Below are 27,088 nucleotides of genomic sequence, written 5' to 3'. Positions count from 1 at the left end.
ACTAAAATACAGAAAAATGCCCAGATATAAATATTAAATTACTGTTAGAAGATAATATGCTTACACTATCACTTCTAGAAGGTCAAAGAAATCTTAATTATGCTTAAGGGGTGCTTTGCATGAACTACATAGTTACATATTGTACCACATACCACATATAATGAAAAATGACAGAGAATGTCTCAGAATATGACTGCAGTAATTGTTCTGTGCTTCCTCCTTTGACACTGAACTTCAAAAAGTATACATGTGACTCTGACATTCTTCTAATTGTATTTGAAATGTAACAAACTTTCCCATACATATTGTAAACAATAGATATGCTAACTGTGGTACTGAAAAATAAGTAGATTTCTATAAAGTTTGGGTATTTAAAAATAAAGAGATATTTCAGATAGAAAACATTAAAAGGCACCATTCTGCAGAGTATGCCTGTCTACAGTCTTTAATCAATTGTTAGTTGACTTTTTGTTACTGATATTACCTGAAGCTAAACACATTCCTAATGATACATTATCTGAGGCAATGGTTGTAAGAATTAATTGATCTGATAATGATTGGTATATTACCAGGCACACAGTAAATGTTAGATACTAAAAGTACTATTATGATGAATAATAACAATAGTACTGTAATAGGAAGCAAATTAGAAAAAGTTGACTTATTTATTGTCTTCTACCTATATAAGGTAAAATATTTGTTTGTTCTCCAGTTATCAGATAAGACATCATATTTTATTTCTCTAAACATTTATTGAAACGTAAAAAATGCTCATAAGTAGCATTAATAATAATAGCTATAATCTGGAAATGACAAAACTGTTCACTAATGTAAGAATAAATAACTATTTATGGTATATTCATTCTGTAGAATAGCATACAGCAATAGAGCAAACTACTGCTATGTCCAAAAACATGGGTGAACTTCATAATGTTAAGAGAGAAAAAGCAGACAAAAAGAGAGCATTCTATGGAATTTCTTTGAAGTTCAAAAATAAACAAACTAATCCCTGGTGATACAAATGAGAGTAATGTTTGCATTTTGGAGGAGTTAAGGACTGCAAGTGGGTATCACCTCCATTAGCAATAATACCAGTTTCTGGGGTGGTAGTAATGTTCTACATATTAACATTATATATAATTTATTTATTAAGCACTATACTTAATATCTGTATATTATTCTATTTCACTATCTCTGTTGAAAAAACTTTCTTATTTCGTGAGCATAAATGATGAATTACAGTGACTTAGTAGATCACTATCTTCTGATAAAATGCAGCTTATTCAAATACAATTTTAAGATCTTGAATATATTTTACACATACACAACTATCTGAAACCTGCATTAATTTGTCAAGATTTCTGAGAAATAATATACGTCAAAGAATAAGATTTGTCTAATTTGATAAAATAAAAATAAAAATACTATAAGATGAAATTCTTTCCAACACTACTTTCCATGATAATACAATATGTTGTATTTAATATATAAAAAGGACACTGCCACAACAAAAAAGGGAGAAATGAACTATATGTTTATGAACAAGAAATAAAACTAAACACTCAAGTTCCCTAAAACAAAATGAGCTTATATATGAAAGGAACTGCTATAGATTTAGTAGTAAAAAGAAAAAGAAACATAAAATACTCATTTACTGCCCTCATGAATGGACCCTGGGGACTGATAATAAACATCATGAGGTCAGTTTTTAAGCTTAAAAGATAGCAGAATGGATAACTAGAAAAACTTTAAATCATAACCATAGAAACACTGGAAAAATAATACATCTTGTCAGAAATTGTCAGTTAAGTCAGAAAGTATTTATCAGTCTATAGGGTAATAAGCTAATTAGACCAGGTCGACCGGCCATCTTCCAGATGTCTAACTTCCTTCTGGACAAAGCCACGGTGGTGGCAGCCAAGGTAGAGGCAATTAGGGGCAATCAGGCTGTCAGGGGCAATCAGGCTGTCAGGGGAGAGCAGTTAGGGGCGATCAGGGCATCAGTGAAGCAAGCAGTTAGGAGTGTGATCAGGCCAGCAGGGGAGGGCAGTGTGGGGTGATCAAACTGGCAGGGGAGGGCAGTTGGGGGAGATCAGGCAGGCATTGGCTCATAAACACTTGACCCCTGGGATTGGGCCTAAACTGGCAGTCAGATATCCCCCAAGGGGTTCCAGATTGGAGAGGGTACTGGCCGGGCTGAGGGAACCCCCCCTCAGGTGCACAAATTTCATGCACCGGGCCTCCAGTAGTATTAATAACACTTTCACTAGCACTAAAAGTTGTCATGAATGACCTGTCATTTCTTAAGATTTCTTTATATTGATAATTATTATATCAGTACTCACCAACTCTTTTCTAAGTTGAATAAAAAATTGTTTGCACTTAAACGAAATTTTTACAATCTTCAACCTAGATAAAAAGAAACAGAACTTAAGTATTTAAAATACTGATTAAAGACATAAATATTAGCAAATTAAGAAAACAATTATTTTAAAAGATTGATAAAATTTATAAACCTCTAGCCCACATGTGTCAAACACAAGGCCCGCGGGCCAAATCCGTCCCGCCAGGCCTTGCAATGTGGCCCGCACTGCGCTGTCATCACTGCACTCCGCTGCGTTTCCATCACAATGACAGTTTATGACTGTTCAGTAAACCATTCGGCCCGCGATTTAGGCTGGATTTTAGATTTTGGCCCCTTCTCAGATTGAGTTCGACACCCCTACTCTAGCCAAACTAAGAGAAAAAAGAATACAACACAAGTACTAATATCAGAAGTGAAGAGTAGACATTACTATAAATAACACTGATATTAAAAGCATAATAAAAATACTATAAACAAGTCTAGATCCACAAATTTGATAATTTCAATGAAAATGAACCAATTTTTTGAAAGATACAATTTGCTAAAATTAATAAAGAAATACTTGGCCTAAATGGGCCTATATGGTAGTCCTCCTTCATTTGCAGGCTATAAACTTCAATACCCAGTGAATACCTGAAAATGCATATAATATTGAACCCTACCTTTGAATGTCCCCCCCCCCCATACATATTTTTTCATCTAAAGGAAGCAATTTATGGCTTCTTTAAAAAAATAAAAAATAAATAAAATAAATATATATATATACACACATACATATACATATATATTTTATTGATTTTTTACAGAGAGAAAGGGAGAGGGATAGTGAGTTAGAAACATCGATGAGAGAGAAAGATCGACCAGCTGCCTCCTGCTCTCCCCCTCACCCCCCGGGGATGTGCCTGCAGCCAATGTACATGCCCTTGACCGGAATAGAACCTGGGACCCCTCAGTCCGCAGACCAACGCTCTATCCACTGAGCCAAACCGGTTTCGGCAACTTATGGCTTCCTTTTGGCATATCCAAGTTGTCAGCATCACTAAGTTCTGCACTTTGGGCCATTGGTAAGTAAAATGAGGGTTACTTGGACATAAATACTAAGATCTGATAACCGAGAGGGATACTAGGTGACTGATGGGCAGGTATCGAATATGCTGAAAAAAGGATGAGTCACATCCCTGGCTGGATGGAGCTGGACAATTCAAGATTCCATCACCCTACTCAGAACAGCATACAATTTAAAATTTAGGAATTGTTTATTTCTGGAATTTTCCATTTAACATTTTCAGTCCATGGATAACTGAAATTGTGGAAAGCAAACTGCAGATAACAGGAGACTACTGTAGATATTAGATATTAAAGGGATTTTTAAAAAGTCACCAGGCCCACATGTATTCACTAGTGAAGTATACAAAAAATTTAAATATTATACCAATTCTTTACAATTCCTTTCAGAGTATAGAATCAGAGGTAACATTTCCAAAGCCATTTTATGAGGTCAGAATTATCCTAAGACCAAAACTAGAAAAAGATCTTACAAGAAAACTATAAAACAGCATCTCTCATAACCATAAGTTAAAAAAAAATCCTAAATAAAATATTATCATATGAAATCTAACAATTCCAGGTGGGATTTATCCCAGAAATGCAAGCCTTTTGAAAATCAATTAATATAAACAAATACTTCAAAAGACTAAAAGAGAAAAAAAATTACATGATCACATCAATACATTCAGAATAAGCATCTGACAAAATCCAATGCCTAGTCATGATTAAAAACCTTCAGTAAAGTAGGAATAGAGGAAAACTTTCTCAACTTCATACTTTCTAATTTGCAGTTAACATACTTAATGGTGTGAAATTAGTGTTCTAAGATCAGGTAAAATGTAGGGATGTCCCCTTTAACCACTCCTCTTCATTAAGGCAAAAAAAGGAAACAAAAGATACACTGTTTGAAAAGGATCACATAAAACTATCTTTGTTCACAGATGACATAACTGTCTATGTAGAACATCCAAAAGAATCAAACGAAAAATCTCCTGGAACTAATAATTGATGATAGTAAAGTTGTAGGGTACACAGTTAATATACAAAAGTTCACTGCTTTCCTGTACAGCCACAATAACCAAGTGAAATTTGAAATTAAAAACATTAATACCATGTACATTAGCACCCCCCAAAATGAAATACTTAAGTATAAATCTAAAAAATATGCTCTAGGACTATATGAAGAAAATTATAAAACTCCAATGAGCCAAAATGACAAAGATATAAATAAATGCAAAGAAATTCCAAGTTCCTGGTTAGGTAGAATCAGTATTGTTTGCCAAAGATGTCAATTCTGTCCACTTTGATCTATAGATTCAATGCAATCCCAATAAAAATCCCATGAAGTTATTTGTGAATACTGACAAATTGATTCTAAAGTTTATATGGAGAGGCGATAAATCCGGAATAGCCAACATGTATTAAAGCAGTGGTCAGCAAATTCATTAGTCAACAGAACCAAATATCAACAGTACAATGACTGAAATTTTGAGAGCCAAATTTTTTAAACTTAAACTTCTTCTAATGCCACTTCTTCAAAATAGACTCGCCCAGGCCGTGGTATTTTGTGGAAGAGCCACACTCAAGGGGCCAAAGAGCCACATGGCTCACAAGCCTCAGTTTGCTGACAACAGTATAGAAAAACAACTAAGTTGGAGGAGTGATGCTACCTGAGTTAAAATCTTACTATAAAGCTATAGTAATCAAAATAGTATACAATAGTATTTGTGAAAGAATAGACAAAACAGATCAATGTTATAGAATACAGAACTCAGAAACAGACCTCCATAAATAAAGTCAAATAATCTTTGAGAGAGGGCAAAGGCAATACAATGAAGCAAATGAATCTGGAACAACTGGACATCCACATGCAGAAACAAAGTAAATTTAGACAAAGACCTTATAATCTTCACAAAAATTAACTCAAAATGGATCAGAGACTTAGACATAAGATGCAAAATTATAAAACTCTTAGATATAGCAATGGAAAAAAAAATCTAGATGCTCTTATAGGGATGCTCAAGGCAGGGGGGTGAAGCCTCAGGTCCCCTGGTCTGGTTCTCCAGACCCAGCATTGGGGGTGCACCTTGAGGTCCCGTCAAGCCACGCTGGGTGGGGGGCACGGCCTCAGGTCCCTCGGCCTGGTGCTGGGGCAGGTGTCGTGGCCTCAAGTCCCCTGTCAAGCTCTGCCGGGTGTGGGATGCAGCCTGAGGTCCCCTGTCGAGCCCCACGGGGGGCAGGGGAAGGCATAGCCTTAGGTCCCTGCTGATTGCCTGTTAAGACTCCTTATGGGAACTTGGCCTCAACTGTGGGTGCAGCCATCTTTGTGATGGAGTGGTGGTCAATTAGCATATCCCCTCTTTATTAAATAGGATTCTTGCCTTAATATGCTTGATAGGACTTAAATAACAAAGCTGAATTAGAGAGAGTAAGCATATTTTTTCCTGATTTTACTTACATGAAAAGCATTGACACTTCCACTATTTAGCATAACATTAACAGATTTTCCATAGATACCTTAATCAGGGTATCCTTTTGTATATACAAAAATGTACATACACTTTGAATACTTATAAAGGCAGTGTTTATTAAAATGTATTTCATCATCTGGCTGGTGTGGCTCAGTTGTCGAGCGTCGACCTATGAACCAGGAGGTCAAGGTTCCATTCCCAGGTAAGGAACATGCCCGGATTCTGGGTTAGACCCTCAGTGGGGTGTGTGCAGGAGGCAGCCAATCAATGATTCTCTCTCATTAGTGATGTTTTTCTCTCTCCCTCCCCCTCTCTGAAATCAATGAAAATACATTTTAAAAAAAATTACTATAATTTTTATGCTCAGAATGTGAACTATTAAAGTATGACACTGTTATCACTGAATCACACTGGCCAGCGCTGGTGGACTACTTTTATGAACTCTATCTCCAGCAGTCAACCCTCAGTGTTACTTTTCCTGTTGCTTTTCAGGAGGACCCAGCTTTGAATATGCCCACAGGAACCTAAAATGAGAGTGATACCAGTCATTCCAGTCTTTCAATAAGCACTCCTAACTTTAACACTCCCTTACCCACACTACTCTACTGTTTTCAATAATGCCCCGGGGCACAAATTCATTTAGAAACGAAGGCTATCAAACTGTAGCTTCCTCAAAGGATCAGTTTGTGAGGTTGGTGTTTGAGGCTACTTCCTATTCTACCTTTGTTTTTGTCTCCCCGTTGTCCCTGGGTTTCCTGACAGACTACTTCTTATGTAGATTGAGTCTTGCAGTTATTTAAATTGTAATTATATTATATAGGAACCATGTTAATGTAGTAAGATGTGGGTTGGAGGAATAATTATTTAATCCTATTAGGTCTCAGTGTTTTAGTGGTTTGTGACCCTTGACTTTCTTTTTTTTAAAAATTTATTTATTTTTACATATTTTATTAATTTTTTTTTGCCCCCCTCCCTCCCACACATCTCCTTCCTCCCCAGTTTTGTGTCCATTGGTTGTACTTATATGCATGTATACAAGTCCTTCGGTTGATCTATTATCTCCTCCAGATCTTCCTCCCCTCCCCACTGTTATTTGACAGTCTGCCTGTTGCTTTACTTTCTCTATATCTGTCTCTTGGTTCATCAGTTTCATTGCTTTACAGCTCACCTAGTTCTTAGTGATAGATCCTCCCTCTCCCCAACTGGTGGGCAGAGTTATGATCCCAAGACATTGAACCACCAATCAGCACGTGCCGAGTGCCCTGGGACCCACCCCTTCCTGTTCCTCCCCCTCAAAAGGAATCTTCGCCCTTGCAGGTGTTACTGTCTCTTCCAGTCTGCAGGAGGCAATTTGGCTGGGTCCTCTTCCTCCCCCTCCTCTAATCCTGGTTTCTCTATCTCCTCCGATAATGAATCTTGATCCTTACAGCAGAATAAACTTTCCCTTTAACATGTCTTGGTCTCCTACTCCCTTTTCCTGCTCCTCAAACCTTACACTCAGGTGACACAAGAACTATGGAGGGAGCCGGATGTTGTGATTTCCCTTCCCCCACTTTGAATAGGCTCTTATTTTTTTAAAAGTATATTTTATTGATTTTTCACAGCGAGGAAGGGAGAGGGACAGAGAGCCAGAAACATCGATGAGAGAGATACATCGACCAGCTGCCTCCTGCACCCCCCACAACGGGGACGCGCCAGCTACCAATGTACATGCCCTTGACTGGAATCGAACCTGGGACCCTTGAGTCTGCAGACCCACTGAGCCAAACCGGTTTCGGCTGACTAGGCTCTTATTGATAAAAACCTATGATGGTTAAGTATTGGTTAAACTATTTCCTTGAGGGCAGACCTTCCTTAAAGAAAAAAGAAAGCTCTGGGCACATTTTAAATAGTTACCTCCGGTTCACCAGCACCATCAACCCTCAATCCTCCAGAACATGAAATTTTTCTCCAATGTTCACACTGAGAACCTGGTGAGCAACTGATGGTAAAACTTATGAAAACATGTCAGGGGGCAGGGGGAAGGCCTTCCTAAGGCTGAGATGTCACGAGTTTTCATCTCTCAAGCTATCTTTGCTCCATCTAAAGCAGTCAATTACCCTTTAATTATTTCCTACCAGTTGCTGGCTACAGAGTGATTTCTTAGTCCTAGTAAACTGTCATTCTTTATATTCATCTGTCTCTTCAGTTTTGAGAGCTGCAGTGTGCCTTGAATACTTAATTCTCTGAAGGATCTAAAAACAATAGTTGATTTTCATTTTTCCTTATTTTTTGTTGTTTTTTTCTTGTAAGGATAGTAGTGATGACTTCTAAATTCTTTACCTGCTGGACTTGGAACCAGAACTTTCTCTTCCCCATTTTATTTTCTTAATGGTGAATGTTTTGTTTTGTTTTTTTAAAATATGTATTTCTTTTTAAAAAAAGAAATATTTTAATTGATTTCCAAGAGGAAAGAGAAAATATAGAAACATCAATAATGAGAGAGAATCATTGATTAGCTGACTCCTGCATGCTCCATGCTGGGGATTGAACCCACCACCTGGGCATATGCCCTGACTGGAATCAAACCATGATATCCTGGTTCATGGGTTGACACTCAACCACTGAGCCACACCAGCCAGGCTTAATAGTGTTGTCTTTTATTAGCATTGATTTTAATGAAGTCTAACTTACAGATTATTTTCTCTAAAAATAATCCCAATTCACTATTCAACACTTTAAAAGTATGAACTTGAACTAAATAACTCAGGAATAATCATACATGAAAAGATACGAAGAAGCATATTTAGTATGTGGCACACTACTTTTTCTACATGTAGTTCTAATTTTAAGAGAAGTGGTAAGGGAGAAGCGTGTGTTTCAGAATCTGAAAGACCTGGGTTAAAAATTCTACTTTATACTTACAAGTTGTTTAACCTTAGACCAGCCAAGTTCTCTGCCATTTTTCAATCCTTATCTGTAAAAACAATGCTAATAACCCCCAACTTACAGGATTTTAAGCTACAGATAAAATGCATTAAGATCCATGAGTGATTTTTTTTTCTGTCTCAATATTTAATCAATTCTAAAACTTCCAACTTTGCTCTAAATTCTTCATTCATGTAGAAATTTTCTACCATTTGAATTTTGGTTTCATACTGGATCTTAAATCATGGCTATTGGTGAAGTATTTATAAATATATTTGTTATAGTATGTATTGTTATGAGTAGTTAGAATCACAAGACATTCTTATGTTCCATGACAATGAAAATTTAATAGCTTTAATACATTTAAATCCCATCTACATAGATTAATTCTTCACAATGTTTAAAATGAACACTATATAAGGTTTTCCAGTCAATATCTTAAAGGTGCATATACTTGCCTAAATTATATGAGAAAGACTTGGAAAATATGAGTTCTCTCTCAATATTAAGCTGTAGGTATACTTACCAATAAAATACCAACTCCTGAGCATATAGAATACATAAGAGCCTTCAAAATCTAAATCTAATTTCTCTTAAGCATTATTTTCCTAAATTCTTGTTTCCTTGCTTCTATACACAATGAAGAAAACTGAAGGAAAAACCAAACCAAAAAGCCCAATATTTCCTCAAGTTGCCAAGTTCTTTCTTACTAGTAGGTCTTCCCACATGCTTGGTACATCTACCATGAATTCCCTGATTGAACCCTCTAAACACATGTGCCTCTTGCACATTTCATTTTAATTTCATTTAGGAAATTTTTATTTATCCTTTATAAAACCATTTCAACTATCACTGAGCCATTAAAGTTTTCTCTAGAGAAATTGTATCTTTTGTGTTTTTGAAGCAATTTGCCAAAAACTCTTTTAGAATCCTTATTAATAATAAAGGAATTGTGTATTATAGAATTTTGACAATACAGGAAAATTTAGGTTATCATATTCTTTTAATGCATATGAACGGAAAATAATTTATTTCTGATTTTGACATTTATATAAAATGTAAGAATGTATTTTTAAAAATTGTCTTTAGTAAAATCATAAAGATATACATCTACCAATACACTTTCTTACTGTTTTATAATGAATTTTTGTGTTCACTTATAAGGACCACGTATTGAACTGTTTTATATTCTCCTTTGAACATACCACAGTTTGAATTGCATAGGAAGCACTGAGAAGATGTAACAAGAAACACTAAGTGATCTTTAGTGTTTTTATGAGCTATTCAGAGGTGTAATTTATACATACAATGAAATATAATGATCATAGGCGAACAATTCAATGAATTTTGACAAATGTATTTGGCTGTGTAACTTCCATCCACCCAATTCACCGTTTAACATTTCCATCACTTCAAAATGTCGCCTGGTGCCCCTTTGCAGTCAATTGCCTCTTCCCATGTTCAGTTCCTTACAACCATTGCTCTGCTCTAACTAGTAATTTATGAATTTCATATAAATAGGAACAAAGTATATGTATGGACTTCTAACAATCAGCATAATGTTTTGAGGGTAGGGTCATCCACATAGCATAATGTATCTAGTTCATTTCTTTTTATTTCTGAACAGTATTCCTTTGATGACTGAGCATCTTTTCATGTTGGCCATTTGTGTATCTTTGGTTGAATTGTTTATTCAAGTATTTTTCTTATTTTTTAAATTAGTTTGTCTTCTTATTACTGAGCTGTAAGTTCTTCATATATTCTTGGTAAATTCTTTGTTTTTTAAAAATATGTCTTTTTTAAACAACTGTGTCTTTAGAGTATCTTTGGAAAGCAGAAGTATTTAATTTTGATGTTCATTTCATTAATTTTTTTTCATGGTTTATGTTCTTATGTCCTAACAAAAATTTATCTTTCTTTAAAAAAAACAAAGTTGTGGCAATTTTATAAAATAATTATTCCTGTCAGTTACCCTATTTCATTAAGAGTGAATATTATAAAAAAAAAAAATGAAAATCATAGATATTGAAAAATCAGGACCAAATATTTTAAGAGCTATAAAAAACAACAAAACAGATTAATACAATATAGTTCTTTTGTATTTATTTCTTCCCCTAAAGAAAACCATTGTGTTTATTTTTTAAAAACTTGAGTTACTTATATGAGATAAGATAAATGTGACTGTTAAGATTTTCGTGTCATTCCATTAAAGGGAACTGGCAGATGCTACTTTTCCTTTTTCTTCATTCTGGGATATAGAAGTGATGGTGGGTGAGTCATCCTAGACAGTGAGGACAAAGGTAATATACGAAGGACAGTAGAAATGAGACAAAAAGCAAAAATAAAAACATAGGTTTTATACCCCATGCAGCCACCATACTTTCTTAGCACCAATTTAAGACACTGTAATATAAGTCTTAGTATGCCTGTGTTCCAAATAATAATCTATCTCAATGAATGCATTTAAATGAAATACTTACTGTATTTAAAGCAATGGGGATGGTGCAGGACAGAGTACACATGATGCTAGCTATCATATTACAGTACAAATTTAGAGATTCCCTAAGAGAAAAATTCATAAAGTAATATTTCCGAGAAGCTAAGCAATTTTTGAAATAAATTAACACAATTATTTTGGTGTCTTCTGGTAGATTCCAAGTAAAATAAATTTGCATGCCAACATTAATACACTTCGTCATTTTCTTTAATATGAATTATTATATTAGTAATATAAAAAAGCAAAAGTATTCATGGAAGTCCTTACCATGGAAAGATATTCATTCGTACCCTGTTCTTATAAATGAGAATTCCTCCTGACATCACTCCAATCATAATTTCATTGTTACTTTGATCCTTCAAAAAAGAAAATGACAAGTCTAAAATACTGGGCTTTATCTGTTAAAAATGTATTTTAAAAACAGGATTAGTTTTATTTTTTATACAATGAGAAATTTTCAAAGGCACCACATCCTATATAATAAAACCCTAATATACAAATAGACCAAATGACAGAACGACAGGTCGCTATGATATGCACTGACCACCAGAGGGCAGAAGCTCAAAGCAGGAGCTGTCCTCTGGTCACTGCGCTACTACAGGGGGAGCACTGCTCTGCCAGAAGCCGGGCTCACAGCTGGAAAGTGCAGTGGCAGTGGCAGAAGCCTCTCCTACCCTCAAGGCAGTGCTAAGGAGCAGCCAACCCAGCTCCTGGCTGGAGAGCGTGGTGGAGGTGGGAGCCTCTCCTGCCTCCAGCAGTCGGACAAGCCTCAGGGGTCCTAGACTGCAAGAGGGTGCAGGCCGGGCAGAGTGCACAAATGTCGGGCACCAGGCCTCTAGTAATTGCATAGTTACAAATCCATATGGTAATTGTTACCTCATAAAAATAAATGACATATTTCAAATCAAACTTAAACGTTGCATTATTAAAAGTCATTATGATCTCAGGACTTTCCATAGTTTATACTTTATTTGGGACAGAAAATTAGAATGATGAGTTAGTATCCATCCTTCCATTCCTAAAATTCTTATATTCCAATCACTGTGCAAATATAATGCTCTGATTATATTATAAAAAGTGAATAAGAAAAATGGACTTCAGAGTTTGGTGAAGGGTAACCTGCAATAAAACAGTATTTTCAAAATAAGAAAATTCCTATAATTAGTATAATACAATAAAATACATCCTGAAATTATAGAGTGAGGAACAATTGTTTGAGAGTTTGGAAGACTCTAAAGAAGAAAATCTGAATTGTGCTTTGAGAATTGAGTAAGAATTTTCATGCTAACTGATCGAACTTGAATAGCTAACCTACATTATGAGGAAAATGAATAGAATTAAAATACTGTTTTTCAGATGCTAATCAACCCTGAAATAGTTTTGATTTTTGACTTGAAACTTTCCATAGGTAAACTGATATAGCAATAATGCTTTTACCACCTACTATTGATCTGCTAAAAAAATTGTTGAAAATATAAGATTTTATAATTGTCTCCCTAAGAAAAAATATTTAAATTGTTATAATAATTTCTAATTACGTAAAACCTTATTAAATTAACCCATTGGGTAGAATAATACATAACAAGGTCAAACACAACAGTGTATGCTAATTTGTCTGGCTGCTCATTTTGTTTACCATTAACCAAAACCTGTATATTATTATCAGAATCTTAAATCATTTTTAAAGGACATCAATTAGAAATCAGAACTAAAATGGCAGACTTAGCCTAATAGATGACAGACTTAATATGTGCTCCTATTACTTTTTCAGCTCCCCATCAAAAAACATCAGAAAAGATATATGGAAAGAATGGACCCCTATTTCATAGCAGCACAATTTGCCATAGCTAAGATTTGGAAACAGCCTAAGTGCCCATCAGCAGATGAGTGGATTAGAAAACTGTGGTACATCTACACAATGGAATACTACACTGCGGTAAAAAAAGAGTTCTTACCATTTGCAACAACATGGATGGAGATGGAGGACATTATGCTAAGTGAAAAACGTCAGACAGAGAAAGATAAAAATCACACGATCTTACTCATTTGTGGAATATAATGAACAACATAAACTGATGAACAAAAATAGATCCAGAGACAGAGAAACATCAATCAGAACATCAAACCTCAGGGAAGGTAGGGAACAGTGGGAGTAAAGGGGGAGAGATCAACCAAAGGACTTGTATGCATGCATACAAGCTTAATTAATGGACACAGACAACAAGGGGGGTGGGGTCATGAATGGAAGCTTGGGGGGTAATGGGAGAATAAGGACACATATGTAATACCTTAATCAATAAAGAAATTAAAAAAGAAAAAGAATCTGTAAAACTTGAAAACAATACGTAACATTTCAAGGTATATAATCAATGCACCTGAACTGTAAAGACATAAAAAAGATACAATCAGATTACAGAAAACCACAGCTCAAACTACACACACAAGAGCAAGTTCTATGTAGTGGTGGATATAGAAGCAAATTTAAAAGATAAAGTACAGAGATTAAAAATGCCAGTGGATAAAGTGGATGCTGCACAGATATGCTCCCAGGAACAAACTGAAATTACAACTAAATTATAGAAAAACTTCCTTAATAATCAATGGAAGACTCGCTGGAGAGAACCCTATGCCTGAGGACCAAAAGGGGAGACTGCAAAGAAACTGGTAGGAGTGGCAGAGGAGTGAAAGGGCTGGCGAGATGCCCACAGACAGCAACTGAGTTCCAGAGAGATATCTCAGCTGTGGGCGTTGCCAATGAGAACTCTAGGGTCTAATTCCAGAGCTGGGCCCCCCAGAAAAGAGCACCACAACTGAGAAGGGTAGTCACATAACATTTTGCTATGAAAAGCAGCAGGGTTGTTGTTTGCCAGGGAGAGACAGCTGGAAATTCAGACACCCTCTTAAAGGGCCAAAGAACAAAATTCCCTGTGGAGTCACCTACCTTGTGCTCTTGCAGAGGGAGGGCAGAGTGGACTGGAGCTGTGAGAACAGAAGCCAGGATCCGGGGCTTAGGATTCAGAGCTCAGAAGGTAGACACCCTGGTTTCTTGTGCTGAGTCATTCCCTTACACTGCAAGGTCATATTCCGCAGGCATTAGGCATACAGGCGACCTTGCCTGTGGGGGAAGACAGCTAATCCCTCCATTGGAAAACACTTTGCCCCACAGTGCACAATTGCTGAGGCCCAATTAAGAGACTGAGAATAGCTGAAACTAGTTTGGCTCAGTGGATAGAGCGTCAGCCTGCGGACTGAAGGGTCCCAGGTTTGATTCCGGTCAGGGACACATGCCTTGGCTGTGGGCACATCCCTAGTGTGTGTGTGTGTGTGTGTGTGTGTGGGGGGGGGTGTGTGTGCACAGGAGGCAGCTTATCGATGTTTCTCTCTCATCGATGTTTCTAGCTCTCTATCCTTCTCCCTTCCTCTCTGTAAAAAAAATAAATAAAAATAATAAAATAAAATAAATATATCTTTTTTTTAAAAAGAGAGACTTAGAATAACAATTAGCCTCCAGGCAGAAGCAACTACTGAACCCTGTTGAAAAAACTCTTGCCACACATATGAATGCTTGATTGAGGACAATTTAAGACAGAATCATGTAAGTCTGTAAACAGATACGGTGTATAGAGGTTTTTAGTCTTTGCCTGATCAGTCAGAAACAGCATTTGACCCTTTCCTGCATTAGAGATTGAGAGGTGGAGCAGATCTAATACACAGTCACAAACCCAAACAGAAAGCCAAAGATAGGAAACAATCTACAAACGAAAGAACAAGAGAATTCTCCAGAAGAAGAGATAAATAAAATGGAGATCAGAAATTTATCAGATAAAGAGTTCAGAGTAAGGATGGTAAAGATGCTCAACAGCATGAGAAAACATATAGTAACTAAGAAAACAAAGAATGACATAGAACACATAAAGAAGACACTGGAAGAAATAAATAGCAGATTAGGGGAAGCTGAGAATCGAATCAGTGAATTAAAAGATGAGGTTGAAAATCACTCATTCAAAGAATCAAAAAGAAAAAAAATTTAAAAAACAGGAGAACAACTTAAGGGAGCTGTAGGGGACATGATGAAATGTTAACAATATTCGAAGAGCAGGCGTCCCAGAAGAGGCAGAAGGGGAGAAGGGATAGAAAACTTCCCTAACCTGGTAAAGAAAAAGTCACACAAGTTCAGGAGGCACAGAGAACCCCAAACAAGAACCCAAATAGGCCCATGCCCAGACACAGCATAATTAAAATGCCAAAAATTAAAGTCAAAGAGAGAATCTTAAAGGCCACAAGAGAAAAGCAAACTATTATCTACAATGGAGCTCCCATAAGGCTGACACCTGATTTCTCATCTGAAACTCTACAGGCCAGAAGGAAAGCACATGAAGTATTCAAGGTAATATAAAGAAAGAATCTAAAACCAAGATTACTATATCCATCAGGGCTATCATTCAAAATTGCCAAATAAAAAGCATCTAGACAAAAAAAAAAAAAAAAAAAAAAAAAAAAAAAAAAAAAAAAAAAAAAAAAAAAAAAAAAAAAAAAAAAAAAAAGGCTAAAGGAATACATCACCACCAAGCCAGCATTACAAACGCTAAAGGGAATGCTGTATAGAGAAGAAACAAGAGAGAGAAACTTAGGCATACAGAATTAAACTGAATCAATTTGGCAATAAATAAGTACCTATCTACACTAATAAAAGAGTACGATGCAAATTGACCATACCTTTGAGACACTCACCAGCCAATCAGAAGTGAGTATGCAAATTAACCCAACAAAGATGGCAGGTAATTTGCATACACAGATGCTGGACTGCTAGTGTCGTCCCCATGGTGTCAATGCAGGCATTCCACACCACCCCAGCTGCTCTGGGCCTCTGGGCAGTGTGGGAAGGTGGAAAGGCGGCTCTGGCCAGAGCTACGGCAGTGCTGGCAGCCAGGGGAAGGAAGGCCCATTCTTATATGAATCTTCGTGCATTGGGCCTCTAGGCATAGGGTAGCTCAATGGATACAAAAACATAACATAACTATATGCTGTCTGTAAGAGACCCACCTCAGAACAAAAGATACACACAGGATAGAGAATGAAAGGATGGAAAATTTTTTCCCATGCAAATGGGGGGGGAAAAAAAGCTGGAGTAGCTATACTTATATCTGAAAAATTAGATCTCAAGTGAAAGCCATAACAAGAGATAAGGAAGGCTACTTCGTAATACTAAAGGGAGCAAATCAACATGAGAATATAACTCTGGTAAACCTATATGCACTCAAATTCATTAAAAAAAAAAAAAAAACTACTTCTGGAAGATATCAAGGCAGAGATAAACAGCAATATAATCATAGTAGGGGACATTAATACCCAACTGACATCACTGGATAAAACTTCTAAAAAAAAAAAATCAGCAAAGAAACAGCAAGCCTAAATGACTCACTAGATCAGATGGACTTAATTGACATCTTCAGAACATTTCACCCCAAAGCTATGGAATATACATTCTTCTCAAGTGTACATGAACATTTTCAAAGATAGACCACATATTAAGGCACAGGCTAAGTCTCTACAAATTAAAAAAAAAAACACACTGAAGTTGTCATAAGCATTTTCTCAGATCACAATGGCATAAAATTAGAAATCAACTACAATAAAAACAATTAAAAAGTATCAAATACCTAGAGGGTAAATAGCATGCAATTAAAAAATGAACGAGTTACTAAAGAGATCAAAGAAGAAATAAAAAACATTCTGGAAACAAATGATAATGAAAACACAGCAATCCAAAATCTATGGGGACATAATGAAAGCAGTACTAAAAGGGAAGTTCATATCTCTACAGGCCTACTTCAAAAAAAAAAAAACACCCCACAGAAAAACTAGTAAAAAGGTATCTAACTCTACAACTTGAACAACTAGAAAAACAATAACAAGAAAAGCCCAAAGTAGAAGGGAGGAAATAATAAACACCAGAGCAGAAATAAATGACATAGAGGACCCCCTCCCTTGACAAAAAAAATCAATAAAACCAAAAGCTGGTTCTTTGAAAGGATAAACAAGATTGATGAACTCTTAGCCAGGCTCACCAAGAAACAAAGAAAGGACTCAAACAAAATTAGAAATATGTGAAGTAATAACTGACCCCACAGAAATACAAAGGATTGTAAAAAAAATACTTCGAACAACTCTACTCCAACGAACTGGACAACCTAGATGAAATGGACATATGCCTAGAAAAATACAATCTTCCATAACTCAATCAGGAAGAATTAGAAAACCAGAATAGACAGATAACAACCAATGAAATTGAAACAGTAATCAAAATACTTCCAGCAAACAAAAGCCATGGATCAGATGGCTTCACGGCGGGATTTTTACCAAATATTCACAGAAGAACACCAATCCTCCTCAGACTATTCCAAAAAATTCAAGAGGAAGGCCCACTTCTAAGCTCTTCCTATGAAACCAGCATTACCCTAATCCCCAAACCAGATAAAGTCAGTAAAAACAAAGAGAATTACAGGCCAATATTCCTGATGAACATAGATGCTAAAATCCTCAACAAAATTTTACCAAATCACATCCAGCAATACATTAAAAAGATTATACACCACGACCAAGAGAGATTTATTCTGGGGAAGCAAGACTAGAACAATATCTGCAAATCAATAAAAGGGATATATCATATAAACAAATTCAAAGACAAAAACCACAGTTGATACAGAAAAAGCATATGACACAATCCAACACCATTTTTTGACAAAAACTCTCAGTAAAGTGGGACTAAAGAAACAATACCTCAACATAATAAAACCTTATATGACAAACCTATAGCCAACAAAATACTCAATGGGGAAAAACTAAAACCATTTCCCTTAAAAACAGGAACAAGACAGTGATGCCCACTCTCACCACTCCTGTTTGACATTGTACTGGAAGTGTAAGCCATAGTGACCAGCCAAGAAGCAGAAATACTAATAAAAGATATCTAAATTGGAAAAGAATAAGTAAAACTGTCATTACTTGCAGGTGACATGATACTTGTACATAGAAAACCCTAAAAACTTCATCAAAACATTACCAGATTTAATAAATGAATTTGTCATTGTGATAGATACAAATTTAACACCCAAACATCTTTGGCTTCTTTTACACCAATAATAATAAATTAAAAACACAACCCCATTTACCATTGCAACAAAAAAATTAAGATACCTAAGAATAAACTTACCTAAGGAGGGAGAAGACCTGTACTCAGAAAACTACAGGATATTGAAAAAGAAGATGTTAAATATCCTCTAAAATTTAATAGGCAAGAGCATTCAATAGAGTCAAGATAGTTTTTAGTTTCTTAAGTGGCCCCAAGGCAAGGTGTTTTCCAATTTCGGGGTCAGGCAAAGCAAATGTGTGTGGGAAAGACTGTCCTTTCCCTGTGTGAGGCAATGATTCACCACAGGAAACTGGCAGTGTCTGCCTTCAAACATTAACCCCATCTCGAATCCTGGATTCTGCTCAGAGAGCTCCAACCCACTCTGCCCTCCCTCTTTGGGAGCGTAAGGTGGGTGGCTTCACAGGGAATTTTGTGCATTGGCCCTTTAAGAGGGTGCCTGAATTTCCAGCTGTCTCTCCCTGGCAGACAGCAAACCTGCTGCTTTCCACAGCCAGTGGTTACCCTTCTCAGCTGTGGTGCTCTCTGCTGGGGTGCCCACCTCGGGAATTCGATCCCAGAGTTCTCAGTGGCAACCCACACAGCTGAGACACCTCTCCGGAACTCAGTTGCTCTCTGTGGGCGCCCAGCCAGCCCTCTCGGGCTTCAGCCCCATCTCACAGCCTCTATGCAGTCTCCACTCTTGGTCCTCAGGTATCAGGGTTCTCTCCTACAAGTCTTCTGTTGATTATTCAGGAAGGTTTTCTATATTTCAGTTGTAACTACAGTTTGTTCCTGAGAGCATGTCCATGCAGCATCCACTTATGATACTTTCCCACCATTTTTAATCTCCTCAAGGGATTATATTTTTAATTTTTTAAATTATTCTAACCATTGTCTCATGAAGTGTTCAAATACATGCAGGTTAAAAACAAGGTTTTGAAAGAACGTATAAACTGGTTCTTCTCTTACCTCACAGAGCTGTTTTAAGTATAATATTAAAAGAGATTAATAAACATAATTTCTTGTAAATGCCAAATAGGTGTTTCCTGTTACTATTATCTGTATCCTGGAGAGCAAAATCTCTCACAACCTTCCTTAAATACTCCCTAATCAATCTCTGGTCATCACTCTACTTCCCAAACTGCTGTTATAAGGCCACCAAGAGCCTGTGTACATTTCTAACCAGGACTCCTCTAACACAGTTATCACTTGGTTTCAAAGACACATTCGTCTTTGACAGAAAGGCTTTCTTTCTATATAAAACTAGAGGCCCGGTGCATGAAAATTCATGCACTGGAGGGGGGAAGTCCCTCAGCTTGGCCTGCCCTTTCTCACAGTCTGCTAGCCCTCAGAGGCGGGAAGTAATCTGGCAATCAGGGGAAGGTGATGCCCCTATCACATCTCTGCTGCTGCCACTGCCAGTAGCGCAAGCCTCAGCCAGCCATGGTTACCTGAGCCTCAGGCGACCTGGGCAGCTGGGCAGCAGGCATCTGAGACTTCTGGCACCCTGGGTGCAGGCAAGCCTCAGATGGCCAGAGGCAGTCACGCAGAGCAACTGGACCCACCTGGGGGTGGGCCTGACCTTGCTGCGTGCCTGCCACCCCGGCGGGGCCCAGGGGACTGGGCACCACCATCTTGTGCCTGTGGGTGCTGCCATCTTTGAGGGGTGGCAGTCAATTAGTATATTCCCTCTTTATTAGACAGGATGCTACTTCTTCCTGGTGTTCTTCCTCATCTTTCTAACCTCTGAACTGCTAAGTGTTCACCTCCAAGGACCTCTTCCATTCAGTATCTACCAGGCATGTTCCTGCAATGCTCTCATCTCATGACTTTAAATATCCTATATAATAAAGAGGTAATATGGAAATTGACCATCACTCCAACACACAAGATGGCAGCCACAAGATGGCCAGCAGGGGAGGGCACTTATGGGCTTTCGGGTCTGCAGGGGAGGACAATTGGGGGTGATCAGGCCAGCAAAGGAAGGCAGTTGAGGGTGACACTCCCTCTGAGGGAGCACACTGACCATCACGGGGCAGCTCCTGCATTGAGCATCTGCCCCCTGGTGGTCAGTGCACGTCATAGTGACCCATCTTTCCCAGTCGTTCTGCCATTAGGATCAATTTGCATATTATCCTTTCATTATGTAGGATTTGAGAGAGAAAGAAAGATAAATAATTATTTGTTCCACTTATTTATGCATTGTTTTATTCCTGTATGTGCTTTCACTGGGAATCGAACCTGCAACCTTGGCTTGGGGACAACACTCTAACCAACTGATCTACCTAGCCAAGACCAGCATTTACTCCTGGCAGTGCTTTTTCCATTTTAAAAGGTCAGAAATTCTTTACAAAATTTTAAAACACATGTTATTTGATATTAATATATTCAAGTTATTTTTTATTTTCAAGATTACTTTGCTACTCATTACATCATCAAACAAGCCTAACCACCAACTTAGGAGTAACTTATTCTTTCTAGATTACTGACTGAGAGAAAGCACATAGTGTTGGGTAGAAATAATGACAGTGTTTGTACCCATGGTTTATTTAGAAGTATATTTCTTAATTTCCAAATATTTAGAGAATTTAAAAAAATATATATTTATTGTTGAAAGTATTACAGTGTGTCCTCTTTTGTTTTTCCCCTTTGACCCCTTCCCCTCACACCCGCCCCTCCCTGACCTTCACTACACTATTGTCTGTGTCCATGGGATATGCATATATACATTAACTTCCCAGGTTCATCTCTCCTCCCCTAACCTTCCCAGCCCACCTCCCTTCCCTTTGAGATCTGTCAGTCTGCTCCATGCTTCTATATCTCTAGAACTATTTTGTTCATCAGTTTATTTTGTTCATTAGAATCCATCACTTACATTTGAAATACATTGTCAAGAGAATAAAAGAGCAAACCAAAGAGAGAAAACATCTGCAAATCATATATATCCATCAAAAAACTTATATGTAGAATACATAGAGAGCTCTCAAAACACAAAAGCAAGAAAAGAAACAACCAAATTAGACAATGGACAACAGCAGAAGAGACATTTATCACAGGAAATAGGATGTGCAATATCATTAGTCATCAGGGAAATGCAAAATAGAACCATGATGAGATAAAATACACCTATCATAAAATCTTAAACAAAACAAGCAGTACGACATGCTAAAAAGGATGTGAAACAACTAGAACCTACAAATACTGCTGATGGGGATACAAAGTGGTGCAATCATTCTAGAAAACAGATGGGCAATTTCACATAAAGCTAAATATGCATGTACCATATGACCTGACAATCCCACTCTGTGGTTTTTACCCTACAGAAATAAAAACTTAAATTCATACAAAAACTTGTAAATAAGTGCTTGCAGTAGGTCTATTAATAATTTTTTTTAAATGCTGGAAACAATCCAGATGTTCTTCAGTGGGTGACTGTATAAACAAACCACAGTATATCTAGACACTGGAATAATATTCAACAATAAAAATAATGAACTACTATCGATAATACATACAATTACTTATAAAATCTCAAATTCATTACTGAAAATAAAAGAAGCCAGTCTCAAAAGGTAATATACAGAATACCATTTACCAGACATTTTGGAAAAGACAAAACTAGAGTCTAAATATAGACAAAAATACGAGTCCGAAAAGAGGTGTAAAAAGAAGGCTGGACTACAAAGGAACAGTGTGAGACTTTTTTTGGGTTATGGAACTACTCTGTATTCTGATTGCAGTAGTAGTTACATGAATCTACACGTGTTAAAAATCATACAACTGAACACCCCACAACTGAGAAAAAAACCAACTATTTAGAATATATTTAACAGTAAACCAATATATCCCCCTCTTCATCTCAAATAATTTTTATTTTCCTTTTTATCCTAAAGTTATCATTCATTCTTTAGTTTTATATCATCTTCCCTTATTCATTTAATCTTCTAGACATACTAACAGTTTTCATTGTGTGAAATATTTCATGTTCTCCAGTTATTTCGTCTTCATTCATGCTGACAGCTCTACAGTGAAAACCACTCTCTTTGCTATTCTTATTCATTCTTCTGGCTTCAGTAAATTATTTCTTCTAAGAAGGATCCCCTACCTCTGCTCCCGGGTTGGATTAGATAGATATTCTGGCCATAAGACCTCACAGCATACTGTACTTTCTCCTTCATGTCCCACATATTTAACGGTTAATACACGTTCCATTTCTTTCTCCCTCACTATACTGTGAGTTCCATGAGGGCAGGGCTAATTGATATTTTGTTCACTAAGTAATCCTTAGTGTCAACACTGCAAGGTACATAACAGAGCCACCACTATGAATGCACTAAGACACACTGTTACTTACGATATTCAATTAAAGCAAGTATTCTATTTATGTATCCTCTTCCCTCTTCTTTTTTGTTCCTGATGCTACAAAATTTCTCTTCATGTTTACTGAACATTTGCACATTTTCTTCTTAAGCTTTTATATCCACACACAACAGAAATCTTTCCCGGCTTTTTTTTTTGTCTGTACAAAATATGTTTCTGGATAACTCTGTTTAAGTTACTTTAATTCAGTACTCCACATTTAAGACTTTCTGAGAGAGAGTTTTACAATCTAATAATTTGAATAACAAAAAATTCTTACCTTAAATTAATAAATAACAACATGGTTAATTATGTGTAAAATCCAGCCATGTCACTATAAAAAGGAAAGTACAAAGCTTTTCTAGAGCAAAAGATATCGCCAACAAAACAAAGAGGCAACCAACCGAATGGGAGATATTTGCAATCCACAGCTTCAAGAAGGAGCTAATATACAAAAAGAATTCAACACTATACAAACAATCCAATTAAGAAATTGGGCAGAAGACCTGAACAGACATCTCTCCCAAGACATACAAATGGCAACAGACATATGAAAAGATGCTCAACTTTACTATCTATTAGGGAAATGTAAATTAAAACAACGAGATACCACCTCACTCCTGTTAGAATGGCTACTGTTAATAAGACAGGTAATAACAAGTAGTGGAAATGTTGTGGAGAATAAAGAACCCTCATTCACTGCTGGTGGGAATGTAAACTGGTATAAACACTATGGAAAACATTCTGGTGGGTCCTAAAAAAATTAAGAATACAGTTACCACACTATGGCTGGGTGGCTCAGTTGGTTGGAGCGTCGTCCTGTACATAAAAGTTGGTGAGTTCATTCCCATTGGGGTGCATGCAGGAGGCAACCAATCAATGTTTCTCTCTCTCTCTTTCCCTTCCCCTCTCTAAATATCAATAAAAACATATCCTCTGATAATGATTTAAAAAAAGAAAAAAAGAAAAAGAATAGAGTTAACATACACCGAGCAATTCCTGTTCTGGTTAGCTACCCGAAAAATTGAAAACATTTATTAGCAAAGTTATATATACTTCCTATATTCACTGCAGCATTACTCATGGTGGCCAAGACATGGAAATACCAAAATGTCCTTCAATAGAGAATTGGATAAGGAAGATATGGTACATATATATTGTACAATGGAATACTGTATTACTCAACCATAGGGAAAAAAATTACATACTGACTGCTATTTGCGACAATATGAATGAACCTTGAGAATATTACGCTGAGAGAAATAAGTCAGTTAGAAAAAGCTGAGAACCATAGGATTTCACTCATATGCGGGATATAAAACTGAAACTCAGACCCAGACAACAGTATGGTGGTTGCCAGAGGGAAGAGAAGAGGGAGTAGTAAAGGGGAAAGGGCCAAATACATGGGATGAAAGATGACTTGGCTTCGGGTGTTGGGTACTCAATGCAATATACAGATTGTTGTATCACAGAGATGTGCACTTGAAAACTATATAATCTTATTAACTAATGCCACCCCAATAAATTTAATTAAGAAAAAGAAAAAAAAGGGTAGTTTAACACTCTTTGTATTTAATTGATAGCAGTCAGAGATAACAGATAGCAGTCACAACTACCTTTACAAAACAGATAAGCCCTGTGTGGTTCAGCAGTTTTGGTGTCCTGTGCACCAAGAAGTTGCCGGTTCCATTCCCGGTCAAGGGCACATGCCCGAGTTGCAGGTTGCAGTAGGGGGTGTGCAGGAGGTAGCCGATCCATGTTGTACTCTCACACTCATGTTTCTCTCCCTCCCTCCCTCTATCTCTAAAAATCAATAAACTAAAAAAAAAGAGAGAAAAAGCTTATGATTAAAATGACTGAATGTAGTGGTCTTTTTCTTGTTAACCATAGTTTAGTTCACATATTAAATTCTCTCTGGTTTTAAACTTTATTAAAATGAAAAACAAAATTTAGTTGCACAAATTCTGAGCACTATGTTACATTTTAGAGAATCATGTTCAAAGGCAATAAGCTCCAAATAGGGAGTGAGGGTGCAGGAGCACATTTTAAAGAAAAAAGTTCAAGATAGACTGTGGGAACCACACCAGAGTCCTCAGACTGCCAAAGCACTCAAAATGTGAAAGGCCTTGTTATCAATATGCCAAGGCCGCTCTGAACATGAGAATCCTAATCAGAACGCCCAAGGAATAAGCAGTGCAAGGCCACAGTGATCTCCCAGTATGCTGTGCCCTTCTGTAACCCAAAGGATTGATATCACTGTTGGCAACTAGCCATCTTTGTCTCTGGAGTAATATGCAGGTTACTGACTAGCTAGGCTGCTGAAGTGTGAAGAAGTGTGCTGGAGAGAAGGAGATGGGAGAGAAGCTCGGAGGTAGTTACTATGTGAGGCTACAGAGTCCAGTGGCTGGGCAGGGAAGACAGGAGAAGCTGCTGAGGCAGAGCTTAGGTACCACGATGATATGAGGCAATGAGTCAGTGTGCAACTGCTCAGATGACTGTGGGTACAGAGACTATTAGAGGTGCAATGATGTGGGAAAGATGTATTTACCAGCCCATGTACGGCTGCCTGATTGAGATACTGTTATGAAGGACTGTCTTGTCTCTAGTGGTTTGTGGCCACTGGCTTTTGCAATAAAGACTCATTCTTATACACCTACAACCTCTCATGACTTCTCTAAGATTTGGTGTCCAAGGAGGTCCAGCCCTAGGCAGAGGTGCTCAGACCCCACAACTGCATCTAGTGAATGGAAGATAAAGGAGGAACTTGGACTAAGTTCCCAACAGTTCATACAGTGGGCACTGCCCTAGCCTAGTTGGAAGAATTTAGAATAATATATAGACTCAGAGCAACTCAAGAGCACCAGAGCTGAGTAGGGCTCTTGCTGTCTATGACAGACTTACACATTTTAAATGGTGTCACACAAACAGATTTCCAAGTCACAAACATTAAGGATGATCATATATAGTTATGTTAGAAAAGCAAATAATTCTGTTTTTTAAAAAATATTTTTAAAAATTGATTACAGGGAGTAATAAGGGGAGAGGGAGGAGAGAGAGAGGGAGAGAGGGAAGGATGGGTGAAGGGAGGGAAGGAGAGAGGGAGGAGGGGAGGGAGGGAGGGAAGAAAACATCAATGATGAGAATCATTGACCAGTTGCCTCTTGTATGGCCCCCAATGAAGGTCAAGCCCGAAACCCAGGCATGTGCCTTGACCAGAAATCGAACTGTAACCTCTTGGTTCATAGGTCAACCCTCAACCACTGAGCCAAGCTTGCTGGGGTCATTGTTTTTTTTAAAGGAGAGACTGACATAAACTTTGTGAAATATAAGACTTAGTGCTCTTCTCAGAACATAACCAGGTGAAGCTCTAAACAATAAAACCATTACATGAAGTAGAACTTCGAGTTCTCAAACTATTGTTTGTCTGTGTACGTCTATAAATTAAAATATATTCAAAATAACTAAACAAAACTCATCTCCCTTTCAGGCTGCTATTCTTATCAGACTCAGCAATTTGTCCCAAGAGAATGTAAAACCTTATCACCAAATTAACAGATGATTACCATATATTTCCACTTTTCACTGGTTACAGATAATAGGTATACTCCAATTACTTCTAAAGGAATATAACCTCTTGATAATATGTGAAGGAATCCAGGTGTATTAAGAATAGCCACTCACAAATATCCTTATGGCAGAAGATACAGTCTTTTGGAAGCAGCCACGTTTGACTCAATTAAAAAACAGAGTGCTGTGGAAAAGCTAGTTATCATAATTCCACTTTTTTAAAAAAAGATGTTTTAATTGGTATTTTTTTTAGAGTGACAGAGAGGGAGAGAGAAACATCCATTAGCTGCCTGCTGCATGCCCCCTACTGGGGATGGAGCCTACAATCCAGGCATGTGCCCTGACTGGGAATTGAACTGGCAACTACGCAACCAACTGAGCAACACTAGCCAAAATATATTAATATGCTTCATTTGTGCTTTAAAAATAAAAATATTTAATGTCACTAAATGATGAAAGTAAAGTAAGTGTGGTGAAAGCATCTTTTATTATGATAATGCTTATCATGAAAGTTAAATATATAAAAGAAACTACTTTTCCTATACTTAATCTTTATTTTTAAAATAAAAATTCTAAAGGTATTGTCTCCTATGCTCTGCAAAAGTTATCATGATTACAAAAACCACTTCCTTGAAGAAAAATAACATGAAAAATCTACTTCAACCATTTTCATCAGGTGTTGAATCTTAAGTGAGTGTGAAAATACTTACACTTACAATTTTCAGTGTAACTATAGTGGCAAA

The 27,088-nt window shown here is 37.0% G+C and overlaps 1 protein-coding gene across 10 annotated transcripts in view; it reads right to left on the bottom strand.

The window, feature by feature from the left end:
• Nucleotides 1–27,088, bottom strand: part of PTPN4 (protein tyrosine phosphatase non-receptor type 4) — a 180,504-nt gene that overhangs the window by 96,412 nt on the left and 57,004 nt on the right. For all 10 annotated transcript variants that reach the window (XM_036421183.2, XM_036421186.2, XM_045575725.1 and 7 more), the window contains 2 exons: nt 11,555–11,643; nt 2,346–2,409 (listed from right to left, as the gene is read on the bottom strand). In XM_036421183.2, the coding sequence (XP_036277076.1) occupies nt 2,346–2,409; nt 11,555–11,643 (153 nt within the window). The remainder of the gene's footprint in view (nt 1–2,345; nt 2,410–11,554; nt 11,644–27,088) is intronic.

This window comes from Pipistrellus kuhlii, unplaced genomic scaffold, assembly GCF_014108245.1.
Source record: "Pipistrellus kuhlii isolate mPipKuh1 unplaced genomic scaffold, mPipKuh1.p scaffold_m20_p_7, whole genome shotgun sequence".
NCBI classification, from domain to species: domain Eukaryota; kingdom Metazoa; phylum Chordata; class Mammalia; order Chiroptera; family Vespertilionidae; genus Pipistrellus; species Pipistrellus kuhlii.
The sequence above is the reverse complement of the archived record's forward strand: the minus strand, read 5'-3'. Positions and strand labels throughout refer to the sequence as shown.